This window comes from Miscanthus floridulus, chromosome 1 (genome assembly GCF_019320115.1).
Source record: "Miscanthus floridulus cultivar M001 chromosome 1, ASM1932011v1, whole genome shotgun sequence".
Classification (NCBI taxonomy): domain Eukaryota; kingdom Viridiplantae; phylum Streptophyta; class Magnoliopsida; order Poales; family Poaceae; genus Miscanthus; species Miscanthus floridulus.
This window is the reverse complement of record NC_089580.1, coordinates 163,864,458-163,886,347: the sequence shown is the minus strand read 5'-3', so window position 1 is coordinate 163,886,347 and position 21,890 is coordinate 163,864,458. Positions and strand designations below refer to the sequence as shown.

General features: G+C 51.2%; 2 protein-coding genes and 1 pseudogene across 2 annotated transcripts; 1 reads left to right on the top strand and 2 right to left on the bottom strand.

Annotated features, from left to right (window-relative positions):
* Positions 1-1,838: 1,838 nt before the first annotated feature.
* LOC136466569 (transcription factor Y1-like) lies at positions 1,839-7,703 on the bottom strand (annotated as a pseudogene).
* Positions 7,704-10,519: 2,816 nt separating this feature from the next.
* Positions 10,520-15,279, bottom strand: LOC136546244 (transcription factor Y1-like). Its single transcript, XM_066538210.1, has 3 exons — positions 14,805-15,279; positions 14,473-14,602; positions 10,520-11,649 (listed from the first exon to the last, which is right to left on the bottom strand). The coding sequence occupies exons 1-3, from the start codon at positions 14,935-14,937 to the stop codon at positions 10,761-10,763; spliced, it is 1,152 nt and encodes a 383-aa protein (XP_066394307.1). The 5' UTR covers positions 14,938-15,279; the 3' UTR covers positions 10,520-10,760.
* Positions 15,280-21,107: 5,828 nt separating this feature from the next.
* On the top strand, positions 21,108-21,443 carry LOC136466560 (uncharacterized mitochondrial protein AtMg00810-like). The gene has a single exon (XM_066465006.1). It carries the CDS (start codon positions 21,108-21,110, stop codon positions 21,441-21,443), a length of 336 nt encoding a protein of 111 aa, XP_066321103.1.
* The last annotated feature ends 447 nt before the right edge of the window (positions 21,444-21,890 follow it).

Sequence of the window (21,890 nt, the reverse complement as noted above, 5' to 3'; positions counted from 1 at the left end):
CGGCAGCGAGCGAGTACATCTTGGCTAGATCGATCGATCGATCGATGGCCAAATAATTGCGCAAGGGAGCAGCGGACACATGGATGGCGAGAAAAAGTTGGAGCAGGCAACAAACCTTAGGTTGAGAACCTTAGGTTCAGCGAGCTCATCATCGTCTGCCTTTCCACACCTCGCTTTCGATCGAGCCTATTCAGACGCAGCACCTGCTTTTTCATAGCGACTATTGGGCAGGGGGAGAATGTACCGTGGCAAATCAACTGACAGACGCAGATCATGGCAAGCATGTCCTAGGGCACTATGGGTACATCGATCTGCAGCGCCAGATGGTAACGGCGGCAGCGACAGATTGCCACCCCCACCCATTTCCTGAGAAATCTGACGCCGGGAAGACTCGGAGGAAGACGTTTCGATTGGGAAGCCTGCCGGAGGCGAAGCCGGCCAGACATACATCAATCGCGCGATCCAAACGGCCGATCGGTCTGCCCCCGGCCGTGCCGGGCAAGCGGCGACTGTTGGCTGCCGCGGACACTGACCGGCCACCGAACGCCGCCCGTAATACAAGGCAGGCAGTTCGCGCGGAGTTGGGTTGGATCGGCACAGCAGGGCGCGGCCACTGGCGGTGTGCAGTTCAGTGCAGTGCGGAGCGAGACCTGACGGGACGGGAGAACGTGCCCGATCGCCCAGAGCCGTCGTAGCTTGGAATGCCCCTGTGACAGATCCGCGACACCTCCTTTCATTTGTCAATCGTCGTGTGCCCCGTGCTGCTGCTGGTGCTTGATATGATCATCGTCAGGGACTCGGCCACTCAGGGCAAATAAGTGAAGTGCTTGGTGAATGGTTACCACGTCGACCGCGAACGCGTTGGCGAGACGCACTGTGAGTCTGTGGGACGGTACGGAGCGGAGGGGGCTGCAATCAGAGGCCAAGGCGGATTTCGTGTGAGGATGTGAAGAACACATTGGGCATGTCCACTTGTCCAGCATCTGATGTTCCGATCTGACAGCTAGCACTAGAGGTTTATATGTATTCCTAATCAGAAGGAGAGGATCTTATGACGAGGGACAAATCCGCTGAGCAGAGCTTATCCGGCTGTACGCAGTACACGCGCGCACGGTACCAACCTGCTCCAACCTTTTTCGCGTCGACACGGAGGTGGACGAAGGCCACGGCCACAAGCTGTTCACTGCGGCGGCCTATACATGCAATTCAGCAGGAGTGCTCGACTGCTCGTGCTGTGTCATTGCTTCCTGTCGGCTATCCCTTCACTTGATCCAAGGAGGAATGAGCTCACTGCTCACGAGCCAGATGGGTACTTGTAACAGTTGTAAAATGTCTAGTAGAGCAGTGAAAGTTCGGCTCATTCCTTCAGCCGATGCGATGATTCAGGCATTCAGCTTCGAGACAGTGCAGCGTTGCTCATTCGCTAGCTCTGTCAAGGGGTCTTCGCATATTCTTCCAACGAGGAGATTGTCAGGACTCAGATCACAAGGAACATTTTCATCCCTGTTCACAAAGCCATAGCACACACTGCCAAACCGGCCGCCTCCCTACAAGCTACAGCAACGTCTACTGCTGCGCTTTTATTGGTCTTCACTTCACTTCACTGAGAGATGGACGAGCACCTGGTTACTACTACCCTTACATGCCATGCATCATGCAACTCTCTGCTCTCTATTCTACAGCAAATGTGAAGAAGAAAAGGGTCCAGCATGCACGAAACATCACCTAGTTATTACGAGCTAAAAACAAAATCCACAAAAGCTGTACAGACGAACAACACCTAGCTGCGTCGATCATATGGCCACCTGGTTGGTCTGATCGGTTTGATGGCGGAACTGTCAGAACGAGTCGGACAGGAGCCAAGTCTCCAACGCCTCAAGCTGTTCGTCCGGGGTGCAGGCCGCAGCAGCAGCCTGCGGCTCGGCGGCCTGCTGCAGCTCCGCGCTGTGGTCGTTCTGCTCCGGCCCGCCCCATAGATGGGCCGCGAAGCAATCCCAGTCCATGTCGAATAGGTCGTCCACCTGGGCCTCACCGATCACCGTGTCAAATTCCAATCCTTCTGGGGTAACCGTGGAATCGTGGCCAGCCCCGATAGCCATCAGGGCGTCATCGCTCTTGGCCTCCCAGAGGTCACCGAGCTCTATCTGGTCCAGCTCCCACGGCCCGGTCGCGTCATCGCTGTAGGGCCCCTCGGATCCGGATCCGGGTCGCTCCCCGTCGCTGTGCGCCGCCGACGTCGCGGCGGTGGCCGGGCCGGACCCGCCTTTCGCGTCGCCGGACTCCGGTTCGGGCTCAGGGTCCGGCTGATTGCTCTTGGTCTTGCTGCCCGGGGTCCTGTCGCTGCGCAGCTTGCTCATGTCGATCTTGACGGTGGTGTTTTTTTTTTATTACGAGCATGGGAATTTTGGAGGAATTTGGATGGTTTATTTTTAATATTTTTTAAATTAATTTTAATTCTAACATTATTTGTCTTTTTCCCTCCAAAACTTATATTTTTTGCCGCGCCTATTGCCAGGTGCGGCGGGAGGGGTGACGTGGTGAAGATCGGGGGCACTAACCGGTGACGTGGCAGTCTGCCACGCCATCGATCTTGGCGCGGCAGGCCTAGGTAAATATCGTCCGCGAGCCGTCTTCCCTCTGTCTGCCTGCCCGCCGCCACGCACGCCCGCTCGCCCGCCGCCAGCGCCCGTCTGCCCCGCCGGCCGCTCGCTCGCAGGTCGCGCCGGCCGCGCCACGGCCGCCCGCTGCGCCCGCCGCGTCCGCACGCCGACGCACCACCCCCTCCGGCCGCCCGCCGCGCCCTTCGGCCACGTACATAGATATTTTTTCACAAATTCAGCAAGGCTTTGTAAAATTCATATAGGTATTTGTTAGGGATATCAACAGTCTTGTGTGTAATGAATTCTGTGTGTATATTTTGTTAAATTTCTTTTGTAAAATATATACATCACCTTTTATTTTAGAGTTGGCAAAGAAGCTTCTAGTATATATATTATTATCGTGGGGCTATGGTTATCTTTCTTTATTATCTGTATCTATTTTTATTTTAAAGTTAGCAAAGAAGCTTTTAGCATACTCAACGGTACAAAACCATGGTTTTGTTTTCCTAAATTGTCTATAGATACGTCACACGTTCATAGATACATTCATCCATTTTCGTATAGCAGTTAGTAACGTAACCTCTAGCATACTCATTAGCACGGTGCTGTGAATAGCTTCCCGTATTATCCGTATTCGTTTTCATTCTAAAGTTGGCAAAGAAGCTTTTAGTGTACTCGCTAGCACGAAGCCGTGGCTTTAATTTATCTTTTCAAGTTGGGCGTAAATGCTTAAATGTGGGAAGCGAGTAGAAAAAGATCGTCGCTTCTGGTGGATGAAAACGGGCTATCATGAGAGGAAAGAAAGGAAAGCTATATAGCAAATACAGTTATGGCACCTCTCCAATTATAGATTGTGTAAATTATATACTTTAAATCAATAGTGCAATGGAAAAGAAAGGAAAGCTATGGCTCTGCTCGGCTTGCTGAATCTTGGCTGAGACTGGCTGAAAAACATTATTCTGTCTGAATTGTTGTGAGAGAAAAACACTGTTTCGGCTAAAAAAACAAGCCGAATATGGGATAAGCCGAACGAAGCCTATATAGCAAATGCAGTTATGACATCTTATAGTTGTCTTGTGTCTGAACAGCTATGCATAGAAGTTGCCTATTTTTCTAGTGAAGTTGTTTAATATGTCTGTTAATGTTACTTTGAATATATACATGTGCTTTCATATTGTGTTCTATTGTATAACAAGTAGTTCAATTTTTGCAATGCTACAGAATGTTAATTTGAATACTCTAACCTTTTGTTTATTAATTTATAACAGGATGGCTCCTTCCACGCAGCACCTGTTGTATCCCCTTCTTGATGTGGAGTACGACGAACCGCACCGAGCACACATCTTGATTGACACTGACGTAGAGGTGCCCTTGCCTCCTTTGAGGCCCCACACGCACACCAGGGCGCACCAGTGGGGCGAGCGTTATACGCCGTACATACGACATGCCGGCTTCCTCGAGCTTGTTCATATTGTCAACTACGGTCTTCTGACCCTTAACTCAGCACTACTTACTGCAGTTGTAGACAATTACGAGTGTCTTCATTGTACGTAAACATTCTTATAACAAATTTGAGGTAACTAACAGTCGGTTTATTCTTATAACAGGTGGAGGCCTAAGACCCACATGTTCCACCTACCTTACGACGAGTTGATCTTGACCATGCAGGACGTGAAGGCTATTTTTGGCCTTCGATTGGGGGGACTTCTAGTGACAGGTGTAGTTGACAACGATCACTGGAGAAAGCTGGTGGCTCAGTTCACTGGCTTTCTTCCATCGGACAACGAGATTTTCAATAAAAATAAGTGAGCAATTCAAACCTATTTAATACTTACATTGCTTTCCTACAGTCACCGAGTCTCATTTTCTTTGGTGAATTTCAGAAAAAGTTCTGATGTTTCATCGTCGTGGATCATAGAGCGCTTTGATTACTTGGACCTATAGGCTGATGAGACTCAGATCGATAGGTTCGCTAGAGTGTGGCTCTGGCACTTTCTTAGTGCTTTCCTATTCCCAGACGCCTCGAGCAACATTATCAGCTGGATCTTTATTGACATACTACGCCAGCCGTGGGATAACATAGCGACGTACAGCTGGGACAGCGCAGTCCTGGCATGGAAGTATCAACAGCTTTGTGTTGCCTGAAATCGCACCTCAGGGTATGCGAACCTTGGGGTTGCTCCTACCTACTTCAGGTTTGGTGTTGAAAACGATGGCTCGTTGGGAGCCCCCTTGTTACTGGTTTATCAGTAAGTACTTCGGTTCACTATATTCTTTGAGGAAGTTACATATGATGAAATTATTAATGGCTAATTCATTATCGTGTTCAATGCAATATTGGAATAGGCAGGATGCACTCCCTACAGCTCTGTATATCTGGATACAAGCAGAGTTAGTTAGAGAGAATGTGAGGCGCAAGTACAGGGAGTACACGGACTATCTCGACGTCCTAACACAGCACCAGGTTACGTTCTCTTTACTATTATACATGTGTCTTGTTTGATGTACACTATATTACAACCTAACTCAATTATGAAATGTTCAGGTGCATTAGTGTCCTTGGGATGCTCTAGAGCTCTAGTACTATCTGAGTCATATCACTAGGGATGAGTCAGACGAGTATCGCCGCAATGTCTCTCTTATTTTCTTCCACGTGGTCGAGATTTACTTGCCCATCAGGATTTGCAGGCAGTGTGGAAGAATGACAGGCTACCCACCACCGCTTTACTCCACCAACCAAGAATTGCACAGGTATGTTATCGATTAATAACAAAGCTACAATTAAGAGGTGTGTATGATACAACTAATAATCGTTTTCATGCAGGTATGAACGTAGGAAGAGGTACAAGACCAAGGATTGGCACGTGACACACAACACGTACATCTAGTTGTGGCAGAACAGGGACCGGCAGCCGATTGATGTGGGTCCCCCACACGACCAGCACACCTTCGACGAGTACCTGCGGTGGTTTCATAGGTCTACGAGGACACATATCAAGCTCCCGTACACTGAGGAGACGATTGACGAGGACAACGAGGAAGATGTGATCGAAGATGTGTACAACATTGCCACTAGGGATGACACACAACTACAGAGAGCCCTGCTTCAAAGATACATGGTAAGATACTTGAATGGTATAATTTGTTATCCATTTGATATTAAGTATATATACTAAAACTATCAAATCGTGTTTCTGTACCTAGACGACATAATTGTTCAGGCTATCCAACGAAGTAGCGTTTCAGCTTCATGAGTCTAGAGGGCAGAGGTCACGCGTTCTCGAGGCTTTTGTGGAGGTAAACATAAACTTGTCTATTCTAAAAATATTTTTTTAATGTATATACGTTTAGAAAATGCACTAACTTTAACGTCTATTTATGCAGAAGGTGAAGAAGACCTGCAGGAAGCTAGCTCAGAAGCTGAGCTGTATGGACACTCCTTGGGTGGAACTCGATTACCTGGCGTGGTCGAGTGGCACGTCTTCTGGCTTTCTGAGGACACCAGCCGGCTCTTCTCAGCCGGTGACAGGTGCCGCTTCCGTAGTACGTACACCACCACATCATAGCGCTGGGAAGGACCCTGCAAACGAGGACGGCGAGGACGATGATGACGACGACCCCTCGTGCTTCCACATACAGCACCACCAGTGGGACGATTGGCAGCAGGATGAGATAAACATGTCTCAGTTAGGTGGTGCCCCGCTTGGTACCTAAGGAGCCTCATAGGTAGTAACAAAGATAGTTTCTTTAAATACGTTGGCTCCTTGAACTAACGATCATACAAATTATAAGTAATCGTGTATATCATATACTTGCAGGGTACGAGCCATAAGCACCGGCAACGCGACCACACCGACGTTGGCTACACTCTCAATATGTTTCCTATAAATCTAAAAAGACAGAGATGTCCGAGGGATACTTACACTCCTGGGACTTAGTTGGTTATGTCGAACTTCTGTCGAACAAATATTGCCGTTCAAAACTTATATCGAACAGATGTTATGTGATAACTTGTCAACTTGTGCATGGACTCCATTTATTTGATTCATATTTGTTTTAATGCGTCGCGGCAGCTCTGCCGGTGAGATTAACTAGCAACTAGTTCGGGAACCGACAGTCCCGACGTATCTCGCCACCGGTTGCCGGCATCTTGACCCCGATCCTCTCGAGCTTGGTCATCGCCGCCACGACACCACCGAAGAATACACCCTGGTTGAACGCGTAGTAGACGACCGTTCTGCACGACCTCATGTCGGAGTAGAGCACCTGGTCGGAGCCCAGGAGGCCCTTGTCGACCTACAGGTTCTGGTAGAAGGCGTTGTTGAAGCCCATCGGCGAGGGGTCGAGGAAGGCGAAGACGTTGGGGTCGGAGCTGTAGGTGCTGTTCAGCTGCGACGCGAAGCCGAGGTCCATGGTGGTGTCGTTGCCGATTCTCACCGACAGCAGCTCCCGTTCAATTATAATTGAGGCTGGTCTTCTGTCTGCGTCCAGGTCCTGACACGCCGTGGGCTATGACGCGTCAGTGCCGCGCCAAGATCGATGGCGCGGCAGACCCTGCCACGTCACTGGTCAACGCCCGATCTTCGCCATGGCTTTTGCTACTATAACCTTCCCAACCACGATTTTTTATTCTATTCAGTTATTTCGGTCACCCCTCCCGCCGTGCCACCATTTATAGCGCGGCACAAACGTTTCGCCGTGTCATGACAATAGCCGTTACAAAAAAAATGTTAGTTTTAGAGAGAAAAAACAAACAATATTAGATTTAAAATTAGTTAAAAAAGTGTTAAAAAATTTCACGGTGACCGGGCTGGACACGCCTTTCGCGTCGCCGGACTCCGGTTCAGGCAGGGTCCGGCTGCTTACTCTTGCTCTTTCTGCTGCTGGTGGTGGTGGCGCTCCTCGGCGACCGGCCCGGGGTCCTGCCGCCGCGCCGCTTGTCAGCGCTGTGCATCTTGCTCATGTCGATGGTGACGGTGTTGTCCGGCTCGGCGGTGTATTTCCGGCGGTACCTGTGGATCTGCCGGCTGAGGTGCGAGTTCCAGTCTTGATCTCGTTGTCTGTTCGGCCGGGGAGGTGGCTGGCGATCACGGACCACTGCATGGAGGCATCGGAGCAAATACGTAAATCGCAAGGACGATTCTGAGTGATCACTGCTTGGAGCCTGTTTAGTTTCTCTTCAAAACGTATTCCCCATTACATCGAATCTTAGGACGCATGCATGAAGCATTAAATATAAATAAAAAATAAAACTAATTACACAGTTTAGACGAAATCCACGAGACGAATCTTTTAAGTCTAATTAGACTATGATTGGACACTAATTACTAAATAACAACGAAAACGCTACAGAAACGTTTTGTCAAAAATTTTAGCATTACTGGCCCTTGTTGTAAAACTTGGCGGCTCCGTATTACACGGCACAGCAAAAAAGGACAACCGAAATACTGCACGCGAAACGAAGGCAACATTTCAGTTTCACTGGCTGGCTAGAGTGCGTGGCGTCGTGTTTCTTAACATAGTACTAGCAGTAACATCACATCATCACTACATCAGATAGCGTCTGTATGCATGTGTACATACAGGGGCCCTTTAGGGTGTATTTAGTTGGAGAGTAAAAATTTTTAGAGCGAAAGAATATCGGGAGAGGTTTTATATTAATAAAAAAATAAATTACAGAAGCTGTGAGATGAAACCAATGATACTAATTAATTAGTTATTAGCATATGTGGGGTTACTGTAGCACTTAAGACTTTTCATGGACTAATTAGGCTTAAAAGATTCATCTCGCGATTTTATCGAGAACCGTGCAATTAGTTTTTTTATCTACATTTAATACTCCATGTATGTGTCAAGCATGTTTTTTACTGTAGAAAAAAAATCAAATTTTGGGAAGTAAACGGGCCTTAGTACGGATTCTCCGGTGGCTCCGGGAGCCGTTTCTTAGCTCCTGCAGCCAAACGCCTGTTTCCTCGATTGATTCACCTGAGGAGCTCCGCGTTTTGCGCTCTCACAGGCACAGTGCGGCAGGTGAAGCTGTATAATGGAGCTTCTCCCAGTTCCGATCTGACACCAGTGGACCAGTCTGCCCCCGACGTCAGGGAGGCGCATGCGGGGAGGGAGGGCGAGCGCGTAGTCGCCGGCGCCGCCGTCCGGGCTTGGCTCGCCGGAGCGCGTGACCGTCGTGGTGGGCGCGAGGTCACCGGACTGCGGGGCCGCTGGGCGTGAGGTCGCCGGACTGCGGGGTCGCGAGCGCCGCGCACAGCGCCGGCTCTTCCTTGCGTCTGCAGCCTACGGGAGGAGGCGAGCGGCTGGGGAGAGGCCGAGGAGAGAGAATAAGGGGAGGGGAAGAGAAAAACAGCCTGTTCGCTGGTTGGTTTCTGGACTGGTTTAAGCTGGCGGGTGCTGGTTTGTTGTGAGAGGAAAACACTGTTGACTGACTAATTTAGGCTGTCTGAAACCAACAAGCGAACAGGCCGAAAATAAGGAGAAATAAAAGAAACGCTGGCCGTTGGGAACGGATAAGGCAAGAAAAGAAATTGTACTATGGACCTTTTACTCTTATGTGTGCTCGTTCGGATGGTCCGGTGAACAGTGTTTTTGAATGGTTTCGATGATTAAATAGTATTCTGTAAGAGAGAATAAGCTGAAATAAGCTAAAACTACCCTGAAAAGTTGTTTTGTCAAACGGTCTAAAAAACGGCTCTAGCTCCCTAAGACAATCTGCTCCTTCATAAGAGTTAGAATTGGAACTGTTTTTGGAGGAGCCAAAACCCTACCAAATAGACCCACACTTTTGCCCTTCTAACAAGGAAAAATTGTACCTACACCTTGAGTGGACTCGGTTCCTTCTGACTGCTAGTCTGCTATCTATATGCATAGCAAAATAGATAAACAAAAAAAGATCAAAACAACTTATAATTTAGAACGGAGGGAGTAGCAATAAAGCCAGGACAGTGAACTAGCTGCATCGTTCGTTAATAGTATTTTTAGATACTGTTCTTTTTTCGAAAGAATTTTGTGTATTGTACCAGGGAAAGATATAGCTATATTATCTCTCACTCTATTCTAAATATTATTGTTCGTATTGATTGTCCTAAATTTACGACACATTAAATCTGTTGTTAAAAAATATCTTGACATTGTATTTATATATTTGGTATTATAAATACTATTGCCTGTATATTTTTCTACATGTTGGGTCAAAATCAAAGAAGTTTCTTCAAAAAAAGTTAATCTTTTTTATGTAGCTATTTTTTTGCATTCTATAGAATATATATATATATATATATATATATATATATATATATATATATATATATATATATATATATATATATATATATATATATATATGCATGTTGCTATCGCAGTATTGCTTAATACTTCCTATGTTAAATCAATCTTTAGGAGGCTAAATCGTCCACCAACTCATTTATTTTTCTCCGAGTTCTCTCATATTTAGGGCTTGTTTGGTGCGGCTTTGGCTCCGGCAGCGGAGTCGCACCAAACAACGCAGGTCGTAGAATGAGGAGGAGCCATTTCTTCGTACGGCAGGCGAAGCCATGATTTCAGGCTCTGGCAGAAGGGCTTCGGCTCCAACAGGGGAGCGCGTGGAGCAGAGCCATGCCAAACAACCCCTTATTACCGCTCCCAAATTCCCTAGTTCAATCTTGAGTTTCTGCAGTTGAATAGGTATAGTAAATGCTACAACTGAAATAATCATCAAAAAGTGTACATGCCAATACGCATGCACGGAACAACACCTAGTTATTAGACTGTCTCCAACAATCGGTGACCCAAAATACAACACTCATTCGTCTTTTGGGTAGCATTACAGCCAAAGAGTTCAATAACTATTTTTGGTCTTCTCAAACAACAAGACATAAAAGACAATCATTTCTGCAAATGGATCTCTAGGAGAGAGGATACTCAGATTTGGATTATGCGTTTCCTAGCACATAAAATAGGTCTTCCCTATATGTACTCTGTTGGAGACTATATGTATTGTGTTGTAGACTATTTTAAGTTTGGATTCCACATTAGGTCTCCTATTGCGAGCTAAAAACAAAATCTACAAGAGCTGTACACACGAACAACACCTAGCTGCGTCGATCATATGGCCACCTGGTTGGTCTGATCGGTCTGATGACGGGACTGTCAGAACGAGTCGGACAGGAGCCAAGTCTCGAACGCCTCCAGCTCGTGTTCGTGACCAGCAGCCGCCGCCGCCTGCTGCTCGTGTTCGTCCGGGGTGCAGGCCGCAGGAGCAGCAGCAGCAGCAGCCTGCGGCCCGTGTTCGTCCGGGGTGCAGGCCGCAGGAGCAGCAGCAGCAGCAGCCTGCGGCTCGTGTTCAGCAGCCTGCGGCTCGGCGGCCTGCTGCAGCTCCGCGCTGTGGTCGTTCTGCTCCGGTCCGCCCCATAGATGGGCCGCGAAGCCATCCCAGTCGATGTCCATGTCGAACAGGTCGCCCACCTGGGCCTCACCGCCGACCGGGTCAAATCCTTCCAGGGGTGCGTCTATAGACATCAGGGCGTCGATCTCACTCTCGGCCTCCCAGAGGTCCCCGAGCTCTATCGGGTCGAGCTCCCACGGCCCAGTCGCGTCCTCGCTGCAGGGCCCCTCGGCCGAGCTGCCGCTGCTGCTGTTGGGCTGGTTGTTCGGATCCGGGTCCACCACGGCGCTTCGCGCCCCGTCGCTGTGCCGCGGGCTCGACGCGGCCGACGTCGCCGCGGTGCCCGGGCTAGACGACGCGCCTTTCGCGTCGCCGGACTCCGGTTCAGGCTCAGGGTCCGGTTGCTTGCTCTTGTTGGTCTTGGTGCTGCTGGTGTTGGTGTTGGTGGCGCTCTTCGCCGACCGGGCCGGGGTCCTGCCGCCGCGCCGCTTGTTGGCGCTTTGCAGCTTGCTCATGTCGATGGTGACGGTGGTGTCCGGGCCGGCGGTGTATTTCCGGCGGTACGTGTGGATCTGCCGGCTGAGGTGCGAGTTCCAGTAGTTCTTGATCTCGTTGTCTGTTCGGCCGGGGAGGTGGCTGGCGATCAGGGACCACCTGCATACAGGCATCGGAGCAAATACGTCATTAAATCGCAAGGACGATTCTGGTGAGTGACAATGAACACTGCTTGTTGCACACTTGGCAGATTTTACACGCACGGCACAGCAAAAAGGACAACCGAGGACAGCATACTGCAGGAGAACCGAAGGCGACATTTCACTGGTGACTACAGTGCGTGGCATCGTACGTGTTTCTTAACCTACTACTAGTAACATGAGTACAGCATCTATAGTAGTAGTGTATATATAGTACTCTTTGATGCAACTTGACAATTTTAGCGCAATTCACTCATTGATCGCGCCGCTCATGACGTAGGCCGTTGTAATCATGTGCCTGCGTGTGTATTGCGCTATAATGTACAGTACTCGTATACATCGATCGTTTACGTAACGACGGACGGGCCGGCGATCGATGGACCGTGTACGAAGCTAGCGCAGGCTGAATGAAAAGCTCCCGTATACTGTCCAAAGCAGGCGCCAGTGGGTCGGAGCCGGAGCTCTCGCGGTCTCGCCGTCCACAGCTGCACCTCGCTCTCCATTAATCCCACGGGGCCATGGACAGGGACATCTTAGGAGCGCGCGCGCGATCAGATGACGGCAACAGGGGACCGACCTAGTAGCCAAAGTGCGTCTTTGCACAGTAGATCGATGGACGGAAAGGCGCCCCTGTGCGCGCGCGCGCGCGCCTCAAGAAGACCGTGGCCCGTCCGCACGGCAGCCTGCAGGGCCTAGTCGTCTGGCTCTGGCATGCGAGTTCGCTCTCAGGACTTGAAGAGAGCGTTGGACTAAACTGTCGCTTCGTACCGTACGTGGTCCTCTCCTCTCCTTCCTCTCACTCTCAGCCGCTCACGATTTGACACCTAATTAAGCTGCTTCGCCAAGGCTTTGTAAGCTGCAGGCTAGCTAGCTCCGTCCGTCCTCCATGTTTTGATGAGTGTTGCACTACCGCTCTCGCAAGACCATGTGGGCTGTGGGATTGCATAGTACTGTAGCAGGGAGAATAACACGCCCGTCACTATGCCGCTACAGTGACAAAACGCTACGCTTTTTCTTCCTTTTATTTACTATTATATACCGTCGTGTATGTGTATGCACACACACACTTTTGCCATTCTATAAGAAGAAAAAACTGTACGCTTGCTGACACTTGGACTCGGTTCCTTCTGACACTGGGGATTCTCCATCCGTCCCTCGTTCGTGAATAGTGTTGTCAGATGAAAGATGCTGTCGACGAATCGCATGCTTTTGTGTGCTGTTTTTTTTTGGAAAGATTTTTCTGTTATGGCTATATATATACTACTCTCACTATTCTAAATTATTGATCGTATTGGTTGTCCTAAATTTTCGGTAAATCGATCAAATCAGTTTAATTTAAAAAAATCTATTGTTAAGAAATGTCTTGACTTTGTAATTTTTTTGGTAGTATATAGAAATAATACGGCTAGTATATTTTTTCCCATGTTCAGTCAAAATCAAATAAGTTTTTTGAAAAAATGTCAAACAAATTTGATGTAGCAAAAAAAAACTGCATTTTATGGAATGGAAGGAGTATATACATGTGCTGATGTGCACGATGCTATCACAGTACTGCTTAATAGTAGCTTTCTAATCTCTCCCTTTAATTGTATGTATCTTTGAACACGAGAAAGTGCCTATAGATGGAGCATTTCCTCGTGCTGTTGCTTTTCGTCTTAGAGATGTAACGACCATATGACCGATTACGGTCGGCTTTTTTTTTTGCGATTAGGTTTGTTTTTAGCCCTTAGTACCACATTATATATGCGAATTACGACGAAGCCACGAGCACTGGCGGGCATCATGCCATATTGGCATATTGCCTTGCATGCACGTGCACGTGGCCTCCGAAATCACCCACGCATCTGACTCTGGAAATCTTCACACGCAGCACGCCCTTTTGGCTTCTGCCACACGTACGGACAACTTCAGCGACACATGCAGTGAGCCAGTGACAAGGACCGGACCAACAGTCAAGTGGAGAATGCCCTCTGTAGAGCAAGCGTGCGTACCCTAGAGCCCACGTGTACATATATGAGCAGTACTAGTAACTACTGAGGCTGTTGGGCTCGAGCGAGAAGTTGCTTACTATTAGAGGGATCGGATGGCCATGCTGTTTTCAGCCATGCAGTCTTTATTTAGCCTACTATTGCTACACCCCTATTCCAGCAGGGTGTGCCCTGGTCTATTTCATAAAAACCTCAAATTCGTACTGTGTACGTGTATGGTGTATATGGTGCAGTGTCTCAACTCTCAACCGATTCGCCATTAAAATTATAAGCAGGGGCTTCATTTATTGAAAGCAGCCACTTGTTACTATACTACTCGATACTGACCCTATGCACGCCTTTATTGTGAGTGTTGATTCTTCTAGTCTTCTGCCTGAGATTCTTTTTTTCCCCAAAAATAGTTTAAAATTTGTCGGGAAGCATGTGTTTATAAGTAATAAGCACACATGGTACTCCCTCAATTTAAGGAAACTCGCTCAATCAACTAGATTTATAATAATACCAACATTTGTATATTCAACAAGCTAAGTAAGTTTATTATAAAATATATTTCATAATACACATCGTAAATTATTACTTCTATTTTTATATATTTGATCAAACCTGATACTGTCCAACCAGGTTTCCATTTTCTTTGTGTAAAGGAGGAAGCTAAGTACCAAGATTGACATATACGTGGCGTGCATTGACACCCCATGTTGTGTATGGAGGAAGTATTTTCTAGTCGGATGCACACTCGCTCTCAGTGTTGATTAGCACTATTATATTAGGGAGGCCGGGCGCGCATTAGTTACCTGTTGCCGAGGGTGGCGTGGAGCTTGATGATGACGTCCTCTTCCTCCTTGGAGATGTTCCCCCTCTTGACGTCCGCCCGAAGGTAGTTGATCCACCGCAGCCGGCAGCTCTTGCCGCACCGGAGCAGCCCTGCACATCACCGTACCACCAGCAGAAAGATCTTAATAAAGTGCGGCGGCGGGCTAATCATATCATATCATCATTTGCTATTGCTGCTAGCTACCTAAGGATCGGACGACGGACAAGATGGATCGGAGTTGCAAGATAGAGCTGCTGGTAAGTGATGATGCGTGCGTGGCGTCTATTGTATAGCTTGCTTGCAAATGGTTACCTGCATTCTTGGGCAGCGACCTCCAGGATCCCTCGCCGTGCTCTGCAATGTAGTTGGCGAGTATCTGGTCCTCCTCCGCCGTCCACCTCCCACGCTTGAGCCCCACCTTGTCGCAGCACGGCGCCCTCCCCATCGCGCGCCGCCGCCGGCCGGATCGATCGGATCCCCCCAACGACGTCTGCCCTCGCCCGCAGCTAGCTAGCTATAGCGTGGTTACGTTCCCCGGCCCGGCCGCTGATCACACCGTAGTACCTGGTACTACCGCCGATCGAGCGAGACCCCGGCGGCGTACCCGCGGAGCTGCTGAGTGCCCACTCTCACTCGCACTAGCTTAGCTCCCACACGACTGCGCACGGTTAGCAGGTCGCGTGCGTCCAAGGGAGTTGGTGACCGTAGTACCCGGCCGCGCTCGCTCGCTCGCTCGTTGCCGCGCGGAAGGGCGCCGGACACACGCTCTCAGCTCGCAGTGTGTGCGTGTGTGTGCTGGCTAGAGAGGCCACGCCACGGCCGCCCATAATATAGCAGTGGCGCGCGGGCTCGCGGGCTGCGTGTGCACCCAAATGGGGTTCGCTGGCGCTTCCACGTAACGGACCGGCCGGTCCGTTACGACGTGGGGGAACGGTAAGTGGGGAGCGAGCGAGTAGCTAGCGGACCGCGGCGGCCGTACGTGTGGCTGCTGGCGCGGGCACGTGGGCGCGCCCGGCAAAGTGGGCGCCGTGGCGCGAGGCCGCACCACCGTCCGCTCAAGCGGCCTCGCCAGCGACCACGTTGTCAGCGGCGCCCCCCGCGCTTTATTATCTCCTGTAGCGGATGTGCCAGCCCTGTCACTGCGCATCTCAGTAGCAACGTGGAGTGCTCGCTACTGAAATACTGATCGATCCACGACCCGACCATAGTCAGGTTGTTTACTTTAAGCAAAAAAAAAAAAACGTATGATTTGATTTGGTTGGCCTTGTCCTGCCCTGGCGCATCCTCGCTCCTCGGCCACCAGCCAACAAGCCGGCGCCGTGAGCCCGTGATTGTGTGCAACCAGGACTGGCTAGAGCGAGGCCGCATAGTATGATTTTCTTGCCTCCCTCCCCTCGCCCTGCAAGATTCCCCCCTTGCATAGTTGCATTGCACGTCTGGCTGCCTGGGATCAATGGCACACAAAAAATGAAATTCGCTTGCGCGCCAATAGGATGGCCGCTTGCAGCTGCATTCTACGGGCACGTACAACGGTCATTATTAGGCTCTCTATTTAGCGTCCTTTTTGAAAATTAGTCTTCCTAGAGGCAATTAAATGAGACGGGAGAGGATGGTCGTGGTTTCATGAGGCGACCAAGGGGGCGGCTCCCAGAACTTACCGACGGTGAAGCCCTCGTTGTAGGCATCGTCGTCCCCAAAACAAGTGCCTTTATGACAATCATGCCAGTTATTTTTTTTAAGTTTGACTATTTTTTTTTAAATATTAACAATAATTGTGTCTTCAATAAATAAGTTTATTATAAAAATAAATTTAGCGATGTATCTAGTAATATTAATTATGTACTATAAATATTAATATTTTTTTATATATTTGATCAAAGTTGAAAGCGTTTGACTCTTTAAGAAAAAGCTACATTTTTTTGGACAGCATAAATATTAATATTCTACCCTAATTTCTTGTGCCGCTAAAAGCCGGAATAGGACACAGGAGTACTCGTTTATTCGAAGGCAGTACTACGGATACATATTACATGCACAACTTTCTGCCGACTGATGAGCTAGAGCCCGTGATTGTGTGCAACCAGGACTGGCTAGAGCCCGTGATTGTGTGCAACCAGGAATGGCTAGAGCGAGGCCGCATAGTATGATTTTCTTGCCTCACACTGATGGTATAAGTCTATCTGTTGGCTGATTTTTGTGGGGCAACAATATATGGTCTCTGTGACTGTATGATGGTCTTGCTGTCCATCAACGATAGCATCTTTGACTGGCTAAGACAACATCTTAGCATCTAGGACAGCGTTCTTGACTGGCTAGGACAACATCTTAGCATCTAGGACAACATCTGTTTTAGGATAGCATGTTAGCATCTAGCATCTTGGTATATGCTTGGCTGGCTAACAACCTATAAATATGTATCCCCAACCTCTCAGGTTGGCATGGTATTTGTGTGAGAAATAAATCAGAAAATTGTCCCAACTCCTAGTGTCATCCTCTCTCTATGAGAGTAAGAATTCTGCTACTACCTAGAGTAAGAATTCAGCGACTAACAACTGGTATCAGAGCCGTACTATCCTGTAGCCTGAGCATCTCCTGCTCATCTCCCTTCTCAGCCTCGCAACAACAACAGCTGGGAGCAGCAGCAGCTCCGGCCACTCCTGCTCACTCATCTCCCTCTGCGCGTCTGAAGCAGCCCTCTCCCCACACAGCAGCCCCCCGGTAGTGCGTCATGTCCGCAGGACAGTCTCAGCGCTCGGTCGCCTCGAGCACGTTGCGTCAACAGGAGGCCGAACTTGTCACGACAGAGGAACGCGAGCGAGCGGCGGTAGAGACCGCTGTGGCGGTGGCAAGGGCGTCGAAGCTGGCAGCGGCGGAGCTGGCAGCAGAGGTCGAGGTTCTGCGCGGCAGCATCAGCAGCTCCATTTCTGCTGACGACAGCGCCGACGCGGACCTTGGGCTGTTGGAGAGGGAGGCAACACGAGCGTGGGCGGCGCGATGTCCAACCGTGCACGCCCACGAGCGCGGCGGCAGCCCTGACAGGGGCGGACGCGCCGATGGCGCTCCTGGAGGAGGCGCGCATGGTGGTGGCGCTCCTGGAGGTGGCGCGCACGGCAACGGTGGTGGACGGGTCGATGGAGAGCGCGGCCTTCACAGGTAGCATGGCTCTCTCTCCCTGGATCGGTACCATGGTTACCACGGGCTCCAGGCTGTTGTCAGGGACGTCGGCCCCGACGATGGGTGGCCTACCCTCACTAAGACCAACTACGTCGAGTGGGCTGCGGTGATGAGGGTAAAGCTCCAGGTGCGGCACATGTGGGAGGCAGTTCGGTACGACGATGTTGACTATGGATCGACGGACGCTGGATGCCCTCATCGCTGTAGTCCCATCCGAGATGCAGTTCTCGCTTACCAACAAGCGGACTGCCAAGAAGGCTTGGGACGCCATCGCTGTGGCACACATCGACGGTGACCGCGCCCACAAATCCACACTGCAGGCACTTCGCAAGGAGTGGGAGAACTAGCCTTCAAGCTAGGTGAGGATGTTGATGACTTTGCTCTCCGTCTCAACACTCTGTTGCAGAAGATGGTGCAGTTCAGCGATGACACCTATGGCGAGGAGAGAGCCGTCGAAAAGCTCTTCCACTGTGCCCCCGATAAGTACAAGCAGATGGCTCGCTCGATCGAGTCTCTGCTGGATTTCTCCACGACATCGATCGAGGAGGCGATAGGTCACCTCAAGGTTGTCGATAGTGATGAGCCACAGTCTCTCTTGGGGCCCATCACCACTGGCGGGAAGCTCCTTCTCACTCAGGAGCAGTGGGTTGCCTGCCAAGGTAACCGGAAGGAGGGGGAACCTTCTTCCACGATAGGCGGCCGCAAGCGTGGCAAGCCGCGTAAGGCGCGTAGAGACGCCCAGGTGGGGGCGCGAGGACATGCCGAGGGTGATACCCGCGGAGGCGCCTAGGGCAGCGCCGTCGGCAAGCACAAGCCGACACGAGACGACACCTATCGCAACTGTGGCCAGCTTGGCCATTGGGCCAAGGACTATCGACAGCCACAACGTGGCTAGGCCCATGTCGCACAGGCAGAGGAGGAGGAGCCGACTCTGTTCATGGCACATGCAAGCATCGAGCTACCTCTAGTGGCACTGGTCGCAGCGGCACTCCACCTTGATGAGCCAAAAGCACACGACCTCCTCGGTGATGGCTCTGGCAACGACAAGACTGACGGGTGGTGCCTCGACACCGGTGCCACCCATCACATGACCAGTCGATGGGAGTTCTTCACTCAGCTTGACTCTAGCGTCCGAGGCTTCGTCCAGTTTGGGGATGCCTCCGGCATAGAGATCAAGGGCATCGGCTCTGTCACGTTCACCGCTGTGTCTGGTGAGCACAGGCTGCTCACCGGAGTCTACTACATCCCCACATTGAGGAACTCTATCATCAGCTTAGGACAGCTAGCTAAGAACGGTTCATGCATGGTGGTTGAGGATGGAGTCATAAGGATTTGGGATCGCCGTCGTTGCCTTCTTGCCAAGGTAACCATAAGCGCAAATCGACTCTACGTCCTTAACGTGCAGGTGGCACAACCCCTCTGTCTCGCTGCTCGTCGGGATGACGAGGCATGGCAGTGGCACGAGCGCTTCGGGCACCTTCACTTCGAGGCCCTGAAGCAACTCAGTGCCATGGAGATGGTGCGAGGCCTGCCATGCCTCGACCATGTAGAGCAGCTCTGCGATGTCTGCGTGTTGATGAAGCAGAGGCGACTCCTCTTTCCCCAGCGGGTGAGCTTTTGAGCCAAGGAGAGGCTCAAGCTTGTGCATGGGGACTTATGTGGTCTGGTGACACCGGCCATACCAGGAGGAGACGTTACTTCCTGCTGCTCGTCGATGACCTCTCTCGCTACATGTGGGTGATGGTCCTCGGCAGCAAGGGAGAGGCTGCGAACACCATCAGGCGCGCGTAGGCTACCGCAGAGGTGGAGTGTAGCTGCAGGCTACGCGTGCTGTGCACCAACAATGACAGTGAATTCACGGTGGCTGAATTTGCGTCGTACTGCGCTGATAAGGGCATTCAGCGCCACTACTCTGCATCGTACAGCCCACAACAGAACGGCGTCACCGAGCAGCGCAACCAGACGGTTGTGGGGACGGCTCAGACCCTTCTCAAGCAGAGGGAGATGCCGGCTGTCTTCTAGGGAGAGGAGGTGGTGTTAGCCGTCTACATCCTCAACCGCTCGCCTACTAAGGCGCTCGACGGCAGGACGTCGTACGAGGCTTGGCATGGGCGCAAGTCGATGGTCTCCCATTTGTTGGTCTTCGGCTGCCTCGTGTTCGCCAAGGAGCTTGGCCACATCAACAAGCTCGACGATAGGAGCACTCCAGGAGTGTTCATCAGCTACGCAGAGGGCTCGAAGGCCTACCGCATCCTCGACCCAAAGGCACAGTGTGTGTGCACGGCACGCGACGTTGTGTTCAACGAAGGGCGAGGATGGGCGTGGGACAAGGCGGTGGATGATGGCTCGGCTCCGACGTACGATGACTTCACGACCAAGTATGTTCACTTCAAGGGAGCTAGGGGAGTAGGCAGCTCTTCCTCAACGAGCGCGTCTACCCTAGTCCCCGAGCCTTCACTAACCCCGGCGTCTGCTACTCCGACAGCACCACGCTCTCCAGCCAGGACCTCGGCTACGATGAGTTCTTCGCCGGCTCCACCACAGCCGGCACCGCCATGCACTCCATCACCGATAGGCACCTCTCTGGGCATGTCTACTCCAACACTAGCTCGTGTCGAGCACAGCCTGATTGAGCTTGCTACTCTACTCTCTCACGACGAGGAGTGCATCGACGTGTACCACGATGACGAGCCATTGCGGTACCGTACAATGGAGAACCTTCTCGGCGACCAGCTGGTGCCAGGACTGGTGCCTCACGATCTGGAGGCATAGTTGCACCTTGCGTGTGACGATGGTGAGCCTCGATCGTTTGTTGAGGCCGAGAGGCACGTGGCATGGTGCGCCGCGATGCAGTTGGAGATGGATGCAATTGAGAAGAACCACACTTGGGAGCTTGCTGACCTTCCTCGTGGCCACCGCGCGATCACCCTTAAGTGGGTGTACAAGCTGAAGAGGGATGAAGCCGATGCCATCTTCAAGCACAAGGCTTGCTCGGTGGCACAAGGTTTCGCGCAGCAGGAGGGGGTCGACTTCCACGACGCCTTTGCTCCCATAGCACGGATGGAGTCTGTGTGACTCCTCCTTGCACTAGCTGCCCAAAAGGGCTAGCGTGTTCATCACATGGATGTCAAGTCAGTGTTCCTTAACGGTGACTTGAAGAAGGAGGTCTACGTGCACCAGTCGTCGGTATTTGCGATCCCCGGCAAGGAGGGCAACGCGCTCCTCCTGCACAAAGCCCTCTATGGCTTGCGGTAGGCACCAAGGACGTGGAATGCCAGGTTAGATTCCACGCTAAAGGGGATGGGCTTCGAGCAAAGCCCGCATGAGGCGGCCATCTACCGACGGGGCAGTGGAAGAAATGCTCTGCTGGTGGGTGTCTACATCGATGACTTGGTGATCACCGGCACCAAGGATGCAAAGGTGGCGGCATTCAAGGAAGAAATGAAGGCCACCTTCCAGATGAGTGATCTGGGGCCTCTCTACTTTTACCTGGGAATTGAGGTGCACCAGGATGACTCTAGGATCACGCTTCGACAGACCGCCTACACCAAGCGCGTCGTTGAGCTAGCTGGGCTCACCGACTGCAACCCAGCTCTCACTCCGATGGAGGAGAGGCTGAAGCTGAGCCACGACATCACAACGGAGGAGGTGGACGCTACGCAGTACCGGCGTCTTGTGGGGAGCCTTCGCTACCTCGCCCACACACGGCCGGACTTGGCATTCTCTGTTGGCTACGTTAGTCGGTTCATGCAGCGACCGACGACGGAGCACCAGTAGGCTATGAAGAGGATCATTCGCTACGTTACGGGGACTCTCGACCACAGCCTCTACTACCCTAGGTGCGCTGGGGCAGCACAGTTCATCGGGTACTGCGACAACGACCACGCCGGTGACATCGACACCAGCAAGAGCACGAGCGGGATCCTCTTCCTCCTCGGCAAGTGCCTCGTTAGCTGGCAGTCAGTCAAGCAGCAGGTGGTGGCCCTATCTAGCTGCGAGGCCGAGTACATAGCGACCTCCACCGCTTCGACTCAAGCGCTCTGGCTCGCTCGACTGCTTGGTGATCTCCTCGGCAGAGACACTAGAGCGGTGGAGCTCAGGATGGACAATAAGCCCGCTCTGGCCCTGGCAAAGAACCCCGTTTTCCCTGAACGGAGTAAGCACATCCGGGTGAGGTACCACTTTATCCGAGGCTGTTTGGAGGAAGGGAGCATCAAGGCAAGC